Here is a 16,925-nt window from a genome sequence, read left to right as displayed (position 1 = left end):
TATATATATATCTCCTCTATATACCGTATATGTGTATATATATATCTCTCCTCTATATACCGTATATGTGTGTATATATATATCTCTCCTCTATATACCATATATGTGTATATATATATATCTCTCCTCTATATACCATATATGTGTATATATATATATCTCTCCTCTATATACCGTATATGTGTATATATATATATATATCTCCTCTATATACCGTATATGTGTATATATATATATCTCTCCTCTATATACCGTATATGTGTGTATATATATATCTCTCTTCTATATACCGTATATGTGTGTATATATATATCTCTCCTCTATATACCGTATATGTGTATATATATATATATATAAATCTCCTCTATATACCGTATATGTGTATATATATATATATATATATCTCTCCTCTATATACCGTATATGTGTATATATATATATATATCTCCTCTATATACCGTATATGTGTGTATATATATATATCTCTCCTCTATATACCGTATATGTGTATATATATATATCTCTCCTCTATATACCGTATATGTGTGTGTGTATATATATATATATCTCCTCTATATACCGTATATGTGTATATATATATATATACACATATACGGTATATAGAGGAGATATATATATATATACACACACACATATACGGTATATAGAGGAGAGATATATATATATACACATATACGGTATATAGAGGAGATATATATATATATATATATATACACACACATATACGGTATATAGAGGAGATATATATATATATACACACACACATATACGGTATATAGAGGAGAGATATATATATCTCTCCTCTATATACCGTATATGTGTGTGTGTATATATATATATATCTCCTCTATATACCGTATATGTGTGTGTATATATATATATATATATATATCTCCTCTATATACCGTATATGTGTGTATATATATATCTCTCCTCTATATACCGTATATGTGTGTGTGTATATATATCTCCTCTATATACCGTATATGTGTGTATATATATATATCTCTCCTCTATATACCGTATATGTGTATATATATATATCTCCTCTATATACCGTATATGTGTGTATATATATATATCTCCTCTATATACCGTATATGTGTATATATATATATATCTTCTCTATATACCGTATATGTGTATATATATATATATCTCCTCTATATACCGTATATGTGTGTATATATACATATATATATATATATATATATATATATATACATATATATATATAGCTCAACTGGCTCCAGAAAGTTAAACAGATTTGTAATTGACTTCTATTAAAAAATCTTAATCCTTTCAGTACTTATGAGCTGCTGAAGTTGACTTGTTCTTTTCTGTCTTAGTGCTGCAGTTCCCGAGACGAGCAGAGATGTCAGCAGAGAGCACTGTTGCCAGACAGAAAAGAACAACTCAATTTCAGCCGCTGATAATTATTGGAAGGATTAAGATTTTTTTTTAATAGAAGTCATTCGCAAATCTGTTTACATTTCTGGAGCCAGTTGATATTAAAAAATAAAAATAAAAAAAGTTTTTTTTTCTGGAATACCCCTTTAAATTGTTAAAAACGCTGGGTGCGGGGGGGCCCATAGACTTGCTTTGAGGGGGTGTGGCCATGATGTCACAACCCCTGCTGTCCACTCCATGTGTTGGGAACATAATATTCCGAACGCTCGGGCAGCAGAGTACCCCCTTTTAATCGGATACCAACGTTTTGAGCTTGTCCCTTCTTCAGGCTGCGTGAGAACTTGGGTTCCTGTAAATTACTTAAAGGGGTACTCTGCCCCTAGACATCTTATCCCCTAGCCAAAGGATAGGGAATAAGATGTCTGATCGGGGTAGGGTCCGGCCACTGGGACCCCCCACGATCTCCGTGCCGGCACCCCACTTGGCCCGGGTGGCCGTGGTCATGACGTCACGCCGCGCCCCCTCCCACGCCGCGCCCCCCCTGGATTTTGGAATTTCTTTCGTCCCCGCTCCTGTGCACCGAAATCAAATCTGGTGTAACTGATCACATGACTGTGACATCATCAAAAGGTGCCCTGGCGCCCGAACTACACCTCATGTTCTCTCAATTGTGGTTTCACTTTCATTTCGCTGTAGATGGTGGAGACTCACAGCTCGAGAACATGGTCATCGTCACCAGTGACTGACCGGAGGTGAACGAGGACACGGACCACATGGCTGCAAGGATACTAGACCTCACCCTAGAGATCATCTACTGGATATCTGAGGAGGTGAGAGGTTTAGGGGACACCACTCTTATCTGCATGGTCATCCCAGGGACAACACCTATCATCTCTCCACAGGACAATATGGGGCACAACCAGCTACATCACTCCCAAAGAGTTGAATAGGGGTGGACCTGGGACCACCATAGTATTGTTCATGGCAAATCCTCTATAAGAAATGGACAAATGACTAATAAAGATCCCAGAATATATGTAGTGATCATTGTCTCTTCATACACAGGATTACACCATAGTGAAGAAGACATGGGGGGAGTGTGTGGCCCCCAGCAGCCATCTCCATGAGTCAGGAGGACGGAGCAGGGCCCGGGGCCCCATCACGGAGCCTCCACCTCACTCACTGATACATGAGAAGAAGATCCTAGAACTCATCCACAGGATCACTGAGCTGCTGACTGGAGAGGTGACCCTGCTGGAACATTATACAGTAATGGAGGGGTCTGGTGATGACTGGAGAGGTGACCCTGCTGGGACATTATACAGTAATGGAGGGGTCTGGTGATGACTGGAGAGGTGACCCTGCTGGGACATTATACAGTAATGGAGGGGTCTGGTGATGACTGGAGAGGTGACCCTGCTGGGACATTATACAGTAATGGAGGGGTCTGGTGATGACTGGAGAGGTGACACTGCTGGGACATTATACAGTAATGGAGGGGTCTGGTGATGACTGGAGAGGTGACACTGCTGAGACATTATACAGTAATGGAGGGGTCTGGTGATGATTAGAGAGGTGACACTGCTGGGACACTATACAGTAATGGAGGGGTCTGGTGATGACTGGAGAGGTGACACTGCTAGGACATTATACAGTAATGGAGGGGTCTGGTGATGACTGGAGAGGTGACACTGCTGGGACATTATACAGTAATGGAGGGGTCTGGGGATGACTGGAGAGGTGACACTGCTGGGACATTATACAGTAATGGAGGGGTCTAGTGATGACAGGAGAGGTGACACTGCTGGGACATTATACAGTAATGGAGGGGTCTGGTGATGACTGAAGAGGTGACCCTGCTGGACATTATACAGTAATGGAGGAGTCTAGTGATGACTGGAGAGGTGACCCTGCTGGACATTATACAGTAATGGAGGAGTCTGGTGATGACTGGAGAGGTGACCCTGCTGGACATTATACAGTAATGGAGGGGTCTGGTGATGACTGGAGAGGTGACACTGCTGGACATTAAACAGTAATGGAGGGGTCTGGTGATGACAGGAGAGGTGACCCTGCTGGGACATTATACAGTAATGGAGGGGTCTGGTGATGACTGGAGAGGTGACACTGCTGGGACATTATACAGTAATGGAGGGGTCTGGTGATGACTGGAGAGGTGACCCTGCTGGGACATTATACAGTAATGGAGGGGTCTGGTGATGACAGGAGAGGTGACCCTGCTGGGACATTATACAGTAATGGAGGGGTCTGGTGATGACTGGAGAGGTGACACTGCTGGGACATTATACAGTAATGGAGGGGTCTGGTGATGATTAGAGAGGTGACACTGCTGGGACATTATACAGTAATGGAGGGGTCTGGTGATGACTGGAGAGGTGACACTGCTGGACATTATACAGTAATGGAGGAGTCTGGTGATGACTGGAGAGGTGACACTGCTGGGACATTATACAGTAATGGAGGGGTCTGGTGATGATTAGAGAGGTGACACTGCTGGGACATTATACAGTAATGGAGGGGTCTGGTGATGACTGGAGAGGTGACACTGCTGGGACATTATACAGTAATGGAGGGGTCTGGTGATGACTGGAGAGGTGACCCTGCTGGGACATTATACAGTAATGGAGGGGTCTGGTGATGATTAGAGAGGTGACACTGCTGGGACATTATACAGTAATGGAGGGGTCTAGTGATGACTGGAGAGGTGACACTGCTGGGACATTATACAGTAATGGAGGGGTCTGGTGATGACTGTATCATTATGTGTCAGGTTCCTATAAGGTGTCAGGATGTGGCGGTCTATTTCTCCATGGAGGAGTGGGAGTATGTAGAAGGACACAAGGATCTGTACCAGGACATAGTCATGATGGAGGATCAGCAGCCCCTCTTATCATCAGGAATGGACAAGGACAGAAACCAGATGGCTGCAAGAATATTAGCCTTCTTCCTAGATATAATCTACTGGATATCTGGAGAGGTGAGCGCTTCACATTAATAATAACTCATCTCTATCAATAATACAGGTGAATGACTGGCAGGTAAAGGATTGATAAGTTGGCCATACACGTAATCAATAGGTCGAACAGTCATTCTGTCTCCCCGAATCTTCCCATAAACTTATATGTTCAGCCAAGCGTGTAGAAATTCTGAATTGGGAAAAGGGAAAAATCTACTGAGAGGCGCCTGATGATGGTGGCTCCTCTGTCTGACAACAAAAGGATCAGGCAGTTGAAATCCAACATGTCCGACCCATCCTTACATTGACAGCTGCCACATTAGATGGTTGGCCATTCGTGCTGAAATCGTCATTTTTGGCCAACATATATATCTAACTTTTATGATGAGCTTTAGAATATATGTAGTGATCAGTGTCTTTCCATACACAGGATTATACCATAGTGAAGAAGACATGGGGGGAGTGTGTGGCCCCCAGCAGCCATCTCCATGAGTCAGGAGGACGGAGCAGGACCCGGGGCCCCATCACGGAGCCTCCACCTCACTCACTGATACATGAGGAGAAGATCCTAGAACTCACCCACAGGATCACTGAGCTGCTGACTGGAGAGGTGACCCTGCTGGGACATTATACAGTAATGGAGGGGTCTGGTGATGACTGGAGAGGTGACACTGCTGGGACATTATACAGTAATGGAGGGGTCTGGTGATGATTAGAGAGGTGACACTGCTGGGACATTATACAGTAATGGAGGGGTCTGGTGATGACTGGAGAGGTGACTCTGCTGGGACATTATACAGTAATGGAGGGGTCTGGTGATGACTGGAGAGGTGACTCTGCTGGGACATTATACAGTAATGGAGGGGTCTGGTGATGACTGGAGAGGTGACCCTGCTGGGACATTATACAGTAATGGAGGGGTCTGGTGAAGACTGGAGAGGTGACACTGCTGGGACATTATACAGTAATGGAGGGATCTGGTGATGACTGGAGAGGTGACCCTGCTGGGACATTATACAGTAATGGAGGGGTCTGGTGATGACTGGAGAGGTGACACTGCTGGGACATTATACAGTAATGGAGGGGTCTGGTGATGACTGGAGAGGTGACTTCTGGGACATTATACAGTAATGAAGGCGTCTGGTGATGACTGGATAGGTGACACTGCTGGGACATTATACAGTAATGGAGGGGTCTGGTGATGAATCGAGAAGTGACACTGCTGGAACATTATACAGTAATGGAGGAGTCTGGTGATGATTAGAGAGGTGACCCTGCTGGGACATTATACAGTAATGGAGGGGTCTGGTGATGACTGGAGAGGTGACTTCTGGGACATTATACAGTAATGAAGGCGTCTGGTGATGACTGGATAGGTGACACTGCTGGGACATTATACAGTAATGGAGGGGTCTGGTGATGAATCGAGAAGTGACACTGCTGGAACATTATACAGTAATGGAGGAGTCTGGTGATGACTCGAGAGGTGACACTGCTGGGACACTGCAGGACCCGGGGTCCCATCAAGGAGCCTCCACCTCACTCACTGATACATAAGGAGAAGATCCTAGAACTCACCCACAGGATCACTGAGCTGCTGACTGGAGAGGTGACCCTGCTGGGACATTATACAGTAATGGAAGGGTCTGGTGATGACTGGAGAGGTGACACTGCTGGGACATTATAGAGTGATGGAGGGGTCTGGTGATGATTAGAGAGGTGACACTGCTGCGACATTATACAGTAATGGAGGGGTCTGGTGATGACTGGAGAGGTGACACTGCTGGGACATTATACAGTAATGGAGGGGTCTGGTGATGAATCGAGAAGTGACACTGCTGGAACATTATACAGTAATGGAGGAGTCTGGTGATGACTCGAGAGGTGATACTGCAGGACCCGGGGTCCCATCAAGGAGCCTCCACCTCACTCACTGATACATGAGGAGAAGATCCTAGAACTCACCCACAGGATCACTGAGCTGCTGACTGGAGAGGTGACCCTGCTGGGACATTATACAGTAATGGAGGGGTCTGGTGATGACTGGAGAGGTGACAGTGCTGGGACATTATACAGTAATGGAGGGGTCTGGAGATGACTGGAGAGGTGACACTGCTGGGACATTAAAGAGTGATGGAGGGGTCTGGTGATGACTGGAGAGGTGACACTGCTGCGACATTATACAATAGTGGAGGGGTCTGGTGATGATTAGAGAGGTGACACTGCTGCGACATTATACAGTAATGGAGGGGTCTGGTGATGACTGGAGAGGTGACACTGCTGGGACATTATACAGTAATGGAGGGGTCTGGTGATGACTGGAGAGGTGACACTGCTGGGACATTATACAGTAATGGAGGGGTCTGGTGATGACTGGAGAGGTGACACTGCTGGGACATTATACAGTAATGGAGGGGTCTGTTGAAGACTGGAGAGGTGACACTGCTGGGACATTATACAGTAACGGAGGGGTCTGGTGATGACTGGAGAGGTGACACTGCTGGGACATTATACAGTAATGGAGGGGTCTGGTGATGATTAGAGAGGTGACCCTGCTGGGACATTATACAGTAATGGAGGGGTCTGGTGCTGACTGGAGAGATGACCCTGCTGGGACATTTTACAGTAATGGAGGGGTCTGGTGATGACTGGAGAGGTGACACTGCTGGGACATTATACAGTAATGGAGGGGTCTGGTGATGATTAGAGAGGTGACCCTGCTGGGACATTATACAGTAATGGAGGGGTCTGGTGCTGACTGGAGAGATGACCCTGCTGGGACATTTTACAGTAATGGAGGGGTCTGGTGATGACTGGAGAGGTGACACTGCTGGGACATTATACAGTAATGGAGGGGTCTGGTGATGACTGGAGAGGTGACGCTGCTGGGACATTATACAGTAATGGAGGAGTCTGGTGATGACTAGAGAGGTGACACTGCTGGGACATTATACAGTAATGGAAGGGTCTGGTGATGACTGGAGAGGTGACACTGCTGGGACATTATACAGTAATGGAGGGGTCTGGTGATGACTGGAGAGGTGACACTGCTGGGACATTATACAGTAATGGAGGGGTCTGGTGATGACTGGAGAGGTGACACTGCTGGGAAATTATACAGTAATGGAGGGATCTGGTGATGACTGGAGAGGTGACACTGCTATGACATTATACAGTAATGGAGGGGTCTGGTGATGATTAGAGAGGTGACACTGCTGGGACATTATACAGTAATGGAGGGATCTGGTGATGACTGGAGAGGTGACACTGCTATGACATTATACAGTAATGGAGGGGTCTGGTGATGATTAGAGAGGTGACACTGCTGGGACATTATACAGTAATGGAGGGGTCTGGTGATGACTGGAGAGGTGACACTGCTGGGACATTATACAGTAATGGAGGGGTCTGGTGATGATTAGAGAGGTGACACTGCTGGGACATTATACAGTAATGGAGGGGTCTGGTGATGACGGTATCATTGTGTGTCAGGTTCCTATAAGGTGTCTGGATGTGGCGGTCTATTTCTCCATGGAGGAGTGGGAGTATGTAGAAGGACACAAGGATCTGTACCAGGACATAGTCATGATGGAGGATCACCGGCCCCTCACATCACAAGGTAAGAAGAGACATATATATAGATATCACTCTCACTACCTAGTAACATAGAAATCTATCCAGCACTGATGTATTCATTCCCTGTGTGTTCCCTACAGATCGAGTCATTGATAGACATCCACCCGAGAGGTGTCCCCGTCCTCTGTATTCCCAGGACTGTCCAGAGGGAAATGTCCCAGAGAACCATCAGGTAGATGATGCTGAGAAGTTCTTCAGATCTTGTATAGTTCTGTGGAATGAAGCTATAGGTGTGGTAGGTCGGGGCTATTACTAGTTTCAGAGATTGTGCTGAACTTCCCCCTGTTCGGACATCTTCTTGCCAATAAATATTCAGTTTGTGTAAAGGTGAAGTTCTACATTGTCATTGTAAGTCCTGGATTAAATAACAGCACAATGTCAGTCAGCTGCTTCTAAGGCTTACAGATTACTGTCTGCATTGAAGAAACTCCATTGGCTCAGACTCTTCCACTCCTCCTTCTTTTAGTGCCAATTGATTCTTGCCTGGAAATAGGATAAACTATGGTTCCCATTTCTTTTTCTCTTGTCCTTGATGTGAGATATTTTTTGCAGGAACGCGATGATGGAACGAATAGACTCGGGAAACCTGTATCGGTGTCGGTGAATGGTAAGAGCGTTTCGCAGTTCTTGTGTCCTTCAGATTGAGTTTACGTCAAATGTTCTACCTGTTTCCCATTAGAACTAATGGATATCACATCGATATCATACCCCTAACAGGTTAATAAACCCTTGCTATGACCTTAGTATTTGGCAATTATTAAAATGTGAAACAGTGCCCCTCGACATGTTTCACCATGGGCAATGTGTTTGTATTGACACTGCTTTATCTAAATGGGAGTGTATCACAGGAGTAAATTATTCTATGCTAAGACTTTCAAATATGAACCCAAAGTGAGAGATTTTGACTCCAAAAGTAAATTCTGTAATAGGAGTACACTATATCCCGATTAAATTAAAAGTCAAATGTACCCTAAGTGAGCGATTTTGGCTCCTAAAGTTATTTTTATAATGAGTACACTATATTCAGATGTGTTTCCCCCAAAAATGTGATAACTGGGTTCATCAGGGGACACTAACAGGATTAAAAGTTAAATGTACACCAAGTGAGCGATTTTGGCTCCTAAAGTAATTTTTATAATCAGAGTACCATAATCTGACTTGTTTCCCTTCAAACTTGGTTCCTCAGGGGACATTAACAGGATTAAATGTCAAAAATAATATAAGGTATAAAAAAGATATATAAATGGTAAATAACCTGCTCTGGGGTGGGACTACTCCCTCAGATACCCTGTGGATGGACTAGTAGGTGTCAGGGACCGACCGGGGGACAGGGAGAGTGAGCCCTAAACTGACCCTAAAACCGCTCTCCCTGCCTACTTGCCCATTCACCCTAAATGGTGGATCGACAACTGGCCACCGGTCCCTCCCTGAACTAAAGTGCAGGGGCCTAATAAAAACACATACTAACAAATATTCGGTCACAACCCAGAAACATACAGGAACATAGAACTCTATAGTATAAAGTTCAGAGGACACAGATCAGAGAGTTAATACAGAGGACACTTTATCAGCAGACATGAACAGAGGACTCAGTGGTCGTGAACAGACGACACTATAGATAAGTCATGAACAGAACTCCAAAGATCTAAATAAAAAACTAATAAACATATAGGGGGAGATTTATCAAAGGAAAAGTTGCTGAGTTGCCCATAGCAACCAATCAGGTCGCTTCTTTCATTTTGCAGAGCCTTGTCAAAAATGAAAGAAGCGATCTGATTGGTTGCTATGGGCAACTCAGCAACTTTTCCTCTGGATACGTTTTGATAAATCTCCCCCATAGAGTTCAAAACACCAGACAGGAAAATGGATAAGTCTGAACATACTCCAGAGCAAAACAGGAATAAGCTTAATCCCCTAGAAAAACCTCCGCTAGACACAGGAATAACAATACCCTCTGAGTCCCCACAGACAGGTAAACGGGATCTATCGCTAAACAGGAATATTTGCAATCCCACGTAAAACCTCCAGTAGACATGGAGTCTCCATGGACAGATAACATGGATGCCTAGATACAACTGAGAAAACAAATACAACAGAATATAATTATAGAACACTGTTCACACTGAACACAAGACAAGAATTGCAATCCCTCAGAACACCTCCAGTAGACACGGAGTCCCCATGGACAGATAACAGGGATGCCTAGTTACAACTCAGAAAAACGGATACAACTGGATATAATTATAGAACACTGTTCACACTGAACACAAGACAGGATAAATCACAATTCCTCAAAACACCTCCTGTAGAGAAGGAGTCCCCATGGAACGGTAACAGGGATGCAACATAGGACAACATGTTCACACTGGACTCACAAACTGGACACTCCACTCCACTAACGAAGTAGCCATTAATACTAAATCCAAATAGACTACTGGCCAGGGACACACTCCACAGTGTGGTCAGAAGCTGACCCAGTAAGAAAACAGAAATATAAAACACAGAACTTCATAAAAAACGGATACAAGAGAAAACACAGTGTGAACAGAAACATAGCAGAAAGGATATACAAATCCTAAAACCGACTATACAAACACAGATTAAAATCTACTATAAGCATGCCACCTAACCATGGCTAAAACCAGAAAATACAAAGTGCATGCTAATGTAAAATAGTAGATTAAAAACTCAAATAAAGAGTGTTTCACCAAGAGCTCCATGCAGCATGTCCATGTGTAATCTGTAATCACCAGCCCAGAGGGTAGACTGGGCTGACTTTAAATAGACACACCCTAGGAGCTATTGGCTAGCAAGCCAAAGGCTTTAAAGGGGTATTCCAGGATTTTTTTTATTTGACTATGCTACAGGAGCTGTAAAGTTAGTGTAGTTCATAATATAGTGTCTGTACCTGTGTGTGACGGTTTTCTCACAATTCTTCTGTGATTTTTACCAGCATACAAAATGACTGTTGTCTCAGATTTTTCCCAGGTTGCAATGCGGCCAAGACCTGACATCACTAGTCAGCTGATGACAGGGAGCCTGTCTGCTTCAATGGGTGGAGGGATCGCTTGGTGGGAGAGAGATCAATCTGCAACTAATGCAACAGCTGTAGGCACCCTGATTGAAAACCACAGGTCTTTTGAATGGATGCAGCTCATTTATGTTTCAATGGGTGGGGTGGCTGATGTGTGGGAGGGAGGAAAATTGAATTATGGAATTTGAAGGCAAAAAAAAGAAAAGTCAAACAGGAAATACCAGTTCACAAAAATCTAGCCACAGCATTATGGTAATCTCACAACATAGCCATTTAGCCCCAAGACAAGCACATATTGTCTTTCTAAGCATGTCCATTACTGCCTGCCAGGTACGTACTAAAATCACCTTATGGTGGATAACCCCTTTAACTATTCCCTGACCAGGGAACATAAAACTGTTCACACACAACCAAACCAATAGCTGTGTGTGAACACAGGCCAATACAGACATGACAGTAGGAGCTGCTGTACAGTGTCTCAGCATGGATTATTTTTAGTTCTGTGATACAAATGCTTTCTTATCTTGATTTGTCGACTGTATATCGATGCACAACTTTCTCTTTTTATAGATTTTTTACATAAAAAAATATATAATATCAGTTATTTTGGAAAATATTTTTTTTCTCATTCCAGGTGAAGACTGGATGAGAGGCTCCCACGGACATCCCTTTCTATCTTCTTACAATGGAGTACAAGACCATGAATCACAGATTGGCAAAAAGGGAACTGAACACAGACCAGGAAAAATATTTTCATGCTGTGAATGTGGGAAACAGTTTAAAAAGAAATCTCGTCTTTCCATGCACAAGAGAATCCACACAGATGAAAGGCCATTTTCGTGTTTAGAATGTGGAAAATCTTTTACATGGAAATCGGCTCTTATGGGACATCAGGCAATTCACACTGGAGAGAAGCCGTTTTCTTGTTCAGAATGCGGAAAAGCTTTTACTAGGAAAACACATCTCATTGGACATCAGAGAATTCACACAGGAGAGAAGCCGTATTCCTGTTCAGAATGCGGAAAATGCTTCATGCGTAAAGATTGTCTTGAGAGTCATCGGAGAATTCACACAGGGGAGAAGCCATTTTTATGCACAGAATGTGGGAAATGCTTTACCCATAAATCAAATCTTGGTGAACATCTGAGAACTCACACAGGGAAGAAGCCATATTCATGTTTGGAATGTGGGAAATGTTTTGTGCGTAAAGATTCTTTTGCGGAACATCTAAGAACTCACACAGAGGAGAAACTTTTATCATGTCCCGAAAATGTGAACGCTTTAAGTCAGGATTCACAACAAGGAGTTCAGACAGAAGAGAAACCTTTTTCATGTGCTGAATGTGGGAAACGTTTTAAAAAGAAATACAGTCTTTCCATGCATGAGAGAATTCACATAAATGAAAGGCCATTTTCATGTCCGGAATGTGGGAAATCTTTTACTAGGAAATCACATCTTATTGGACATCAGAAAACTCACACCGAAGAAAAATCCTTTTCATGCCAGGAATGTGGGAAGTGGTTTAAGCTTAAACATCATCTTGAGAGACATCAAGTAATCCACACAGGAGAGAAACCATTTTCATGTTCAGAATGTGGGAAATGTTTTACTCAGAAATCAGATGTTGTAAAACATCAGATAATCCATGCAGGAGACAAACCCTTTCACACAATAGATAAACCATTTTCATGCCCTGACTGTGGGAAATGTTTTAGTCATAAAATAAGTCTTATGCAACATCTAAGAAGTCACACAGGGGAAAAGCCATTTTCATGCTCAGAATGTGGGAAATGTTTTACTAGGAAATCACATCTTGTTGACCATCAGAGAGTTCACACAGGAGATAAATCCTTGTCAGAGATACACCAGGAAACTCACACAGGGAAAAATACTTTTTTATGTTCAGAATGTGGGAAATGTTTTATTAGGAAATCGGGTCTTGTTAGACATCGTAGGATTCACTCGGGGGAAAAGCCATTTTCATGTTCAGAATGTGGAAAATGTTTTGGTCAGAAATCAAGTCTTATTGAACATTTAAAAACCCACACAGGGGAGAAGCCGTTTTCGTGTTCGGAATGTGGAAGGTGTTTTAGTCAGAAATTGGGTCTTATACAACATCTAAGAATTCACACAGGAGAGAAGCCGTTTCCATGTCCTGAATGTGGGAAATGTTTTAGTCAGAAATCTGGTCTTGTTAAACATCAAAGAACTCATTCAGGGGAGAAGCCATTTTAATGTTCTGAGTGTAGGACATGTGTGTGGATCTCCACTGTAGGACCTGCTTGTCTGCCTGATGCTTTCTGAGTAGAGATGAGTTAATTTCCCAAACATTTGTTTATTTTTGATTCGCTTATTTCTAGGTCTGATGATTAATTTGTATATATGACTGTAATACAGAAAATAAAGTGATCACCGCTGTGAAGCCTCAGACGATGATCTGTCATAAGCTGATGGTAGAACATCATCCATCACCACCCATCATCCATCACCACCCATCATCCATCACCACCCATCACCGCTTCTTCTAATCAGTTCTAGTTTATCCATCTTATTGGTGAGGCTTCTGGCCTTAGACCTTATGCACCATGACCGCTGGATCCTCACCAGCCCGTCGCACTAATCTGTCCACCCAACCCGCGATGTGCCGAACTTCAGGGCCAGGACGACAACACACTGTTCAACAAGTCAGATTTCCCTGTCTGTCCCTCTAATAACTGATTCCTCACTACCAGCACCTTCTGGTCTGCACCTCCTCTCCTTACTGGAGCCGACACCCTTCTGTCAGTCTCTTGCTGCAGCAATGCTTGTCCTGAACTAACATTATGATCATCTGTCAACTTGGCAAACTTGTTGGGGTTTTCCAGAATAGAACTATACCTCCCGGACACTCCTCGCTGTACCCCTCCAGATCAGGACTACCCTCCCTGACACTATTCCATCTACCCTTCCAGATTAGGACTAGCCTCCCTGACACTCTTCCCTCTACTCCTCCAGATTAGGACTAGCCTCCCTGACACTTTTCCCTCTACCCCTCAAGATCAAGACTAGCCTCCCTGACACTATTCCATCTACCCCTCCAGATTAGGACTAGCCTCCCTTACACGCCTCCCTCTACCTCTCCAGATCTGGACTAGCCTCCCTGACACTCTTCACTCTATCCTCCAGATCAGGACTAGCCTCCCTGACACTATTCTCTCTACCCCTCCAGATTAGGACTAGCCTTCCTAACACTTTTCCCTCTACACCTCCAGATCAGGAGTATCCTCCCTGACTCTCTTCCCTCTACTCCAGATCAGGACTAGCCTCCCCGACACTCTTCCCTCTACTCCTTCAGATCAGGACTAGCCTCCCCGACACTTTACTCTACTCTTCCAGATCAGGACTGGCCTCTCTGACACTCTTCACTCTATCCTACAGATCCAGATTAGCCTCCTGACACTCTTCACTCTATCCTCCAGATCAGGACTAGCCTCTCTGACACTCTTCACTCTATCCTCCAGATCCGGATTAGCCTCCTGACACTCTTAAATCTATCCTCCAGATCCGGATTAGCCTCCTGACACTCTTAAATCTATCCTCCAGATCCGGATTAGCCTCCTGACACTCTTCACTCTATCCTCCAGATCAGGACTAGCCTCTCTGACACTCTTCACTCTATCCTCCAGAGCAGGACTAGCCACCCTGACACTCTTCCCTCTACTCCCCCAGATCAGGACTAGCCTTCCTGACCCTCTTCTATCTACTCCAGATCAGGACTAGCCTCCAGGATACTCTTCCCTCTACTCTTCCAGATCAGGACTAGCCTCCAGGACACTCTTCCCTCTACTCTTCCAGATCAGGACTAGCCTCCAGGATACTCTTCCCTCTACTCTTCCAGATCAGGACTAGCCTCGAGGATACTCTTCCCTCTACTCTTCCAGATCAGGACTAGCCTCCAGGACACTCTTCCCTCTACTCCCCCAGATCAGGACTAGCCTCCCTGACACTCTTAACTTTATCCTCCAGATGAGGACAAGCGTCCCTTACACTCTTCCCTCTACCCCTCCAGATCAGGACTAGCCTCCCCGACACTCTTCCCTCTACATCTCCAGATCAGGACTAGCCTCCCTGACACTCTTCACTCTATCCTCCAGATCAAGACTAGCCTCTCTGACACTTTTCACTCTATCCTCCAGATCAGGATTATCCTCCCTGATACTCTTCCCTCTACTCCTCCAGATCAGGATTATCCTCCCTGATACTCTTCCCTCTACTCCTCCAGATCAGGACTAGCCTCCGTGACACTCTTCCTTCCACCCCTACAGATCAGGACTAGCCTCCCTGACACTCTTCCTTCCACCCCTACAGATCAGGACTAGCCTCCCCGACACTTCCCTCTACTCCTCCAGATCAGAACTAGCCTCCCTGACACTTCCCTTTACTCCTCCAGATCAGGATTATCCTCCCTGACACTCTTCCCTCTACTCCTCCAGATCAGGACTAGCCTCCCGACACTTCCCTCTACTCCTCCAGATTAGGACTAGCCTCCCCGACACTTCCCTCTACTCCTCCATATCAGAACTAGCCTCCCCGACACTTCCCTCTACTCCTCCAGATCAGGACTAGCCTCCCCGACACTTCCCTCTACTCCTCCAGATCAGGACTAGCCTCCCTGACACTTCCCTCTACTCCTCCAGATCAGGACTAGCCTCCCTGACACTCAGTGAGTAGCAAACTTTTTTCAATGTTATCAATGGATCTGAATGTTACCGCAATAATTACCCTCGAATGGCTGCAGAAGGACAGAATACATGGTCAATCCTGGAGAACATTATATGCTTAAAGGGGCACTCCACCGCACACATCTTATCCCCAATCTAAAGGATAGGGGATAAGATGTTAGATCACGGGGGTCCTGCCGCCGGGGACCCCACGATCTTCGGGCAGGCGCCCCTGTTATTCAGATCATGGTGCGAACTCAGCTCCGTGCCCGATGACTGGTGATGCAGGCCGCCACGCCCCCTCCCATGGACATTAATGTAGGGGGCGTGGCGTCATGTCCCTACAAGCGTCTGTTCTCCAGACGCCGCAGCTGCCGAAATGTCCTTTGGATAGGGGATAAGATGTGTGTGGCGGAGTACCCCTTTAGGGAGATATGAGAGATACTATGATTTATATAAAACAACAACAGAAAGAAACAAATAGTAAATAATCACAATAACCACATGAAGGAGGAAACACTATACATTATACACTATACATTATCCACTATACATTATCCACTATACATTATCCACTATACATTATCCACTATACATTATCCACTATACATTATCCACTATACATTATCCACTATACATTATCCGCTATACATTATCCGCTATACATTATACACTATACATTATACACTATACATTATACACTATACATTATCCACTATACATTATACACTATACATTATCCACTATACATTATCCACTATACATTATACACTATACATTATACACTATACATTATCCACTATACATTATCCACTATACATCCACTATACATCCTCCACTATACATCCTCCACTATACATTATACACTATACATTATACACTATACATTATACACTATACATTATACACTATACATTATCCACTATACATTATACACTATACATTGTCCACTATACATTATCCGCTATACATTATCCACTATACATTATCCACTATACATTATCCACTATACATTATACACTATACATTATACACTATACATTATCCACTATACATTATCCACTATACATTATCCACTATACATCCACTATACATCCTCCACTATACATCATCCACTATACATTATCCACTATACATTATCCACTAT

The 16,925-nt window shown here is 44.0% G+C and overlaps 2 protein-coding genes across 6 annotated transcripts in view; both read left to right on the top strand.

Moving 5' to 3' along the window:
- The window catches only part of LOC130276985 (oocyte zinc finger protein XlCOF22-like), a 65,920-nt gene that overhangs the window by 9,197 nt on the left and 39,798 nt on the right, over positions 1 to 16,925 (top strand). For 2 of the 5 annotated variants that reach the window (XM_056527217.1, XM_056527299.1), the window contains exons 2-5: positions 2,128 to 2,261; positions 2,497 to 2,676; positions 4,223 to 4,429; positions 4,839 to 5,018. In XM_056527217.1, coding sequence (XP_056383192.1) covers positions 2,205 to 2,261; positions 2,497 to 2,676; positions 4,223 to 4,429; positions 4,839 to 5,018 — 624 coding nt within the window. In that variant the 5' untranslated portion in view covers positions 2,128 to 2,204. Of the gene's footprint in view, positions 1 to 1,370; positions 2,262 to 2,496; positions 2,677 to 4,222; positions 4,430 to 4,838; positions 5,019 to 5,519; positions 6,405 to 16,925 lie in introns of those variants that run through there. The other 3 variants (XM_056527370.1, XM_056527130.1, XM_056527755.1) reach the window with 2 other exon arrangements.
- LOC130284699 (zinc finger protein OZF-like) lies at positions 8,096 to 16,297 on the top strand. Its single transcript, XM_056535386.1, has 3 exons — positions 8,096 to 8,216; positions 8,597 to 8,651; positions 11,713 to 16,297. Exon 3 carries the CDS (start codon positions 11,724 to 11,726, stop codon positions 13,311 to 13,313), a length of 1,590 nt encoding a protein of 529 aa, XP_056391361.1. The 5' UTR covers positions 8,096 to 8,216; positions 8,597 to 8,651; positions 11,713 to 11,723; the 3' UTR covers positions 13,314 to 16,297.

Source organism: Hyla sarda, chromosome 1 (assembly GCF_029499605.1).
Source record: "Hyla sarda isolate aHylSar1 chromosome 1, aHylSar1.hap1, whole genome shotgun sequence".
NCBI classification, from domain to species: domain Eukaryota; kingdom Metazoa; phylum Chordata; class Amphibia; order Anura; family Hylidae; genus Hyla; species Hyla sarda.
The sequence above is the reverse complement of the archived record's forward strand: the minus strand, read 5'-3'. Positions and strand labels throughout refer to the sequence as shown.

Coding starts and splice junctions, on each gene's coding strand:
- LOC130284699 (XM_056535386.1), top strand. CDS start 11,724: ATGAGAGGCTCCCACGGACATCCCTTTCTATCTTCTTACAATGGAGTA.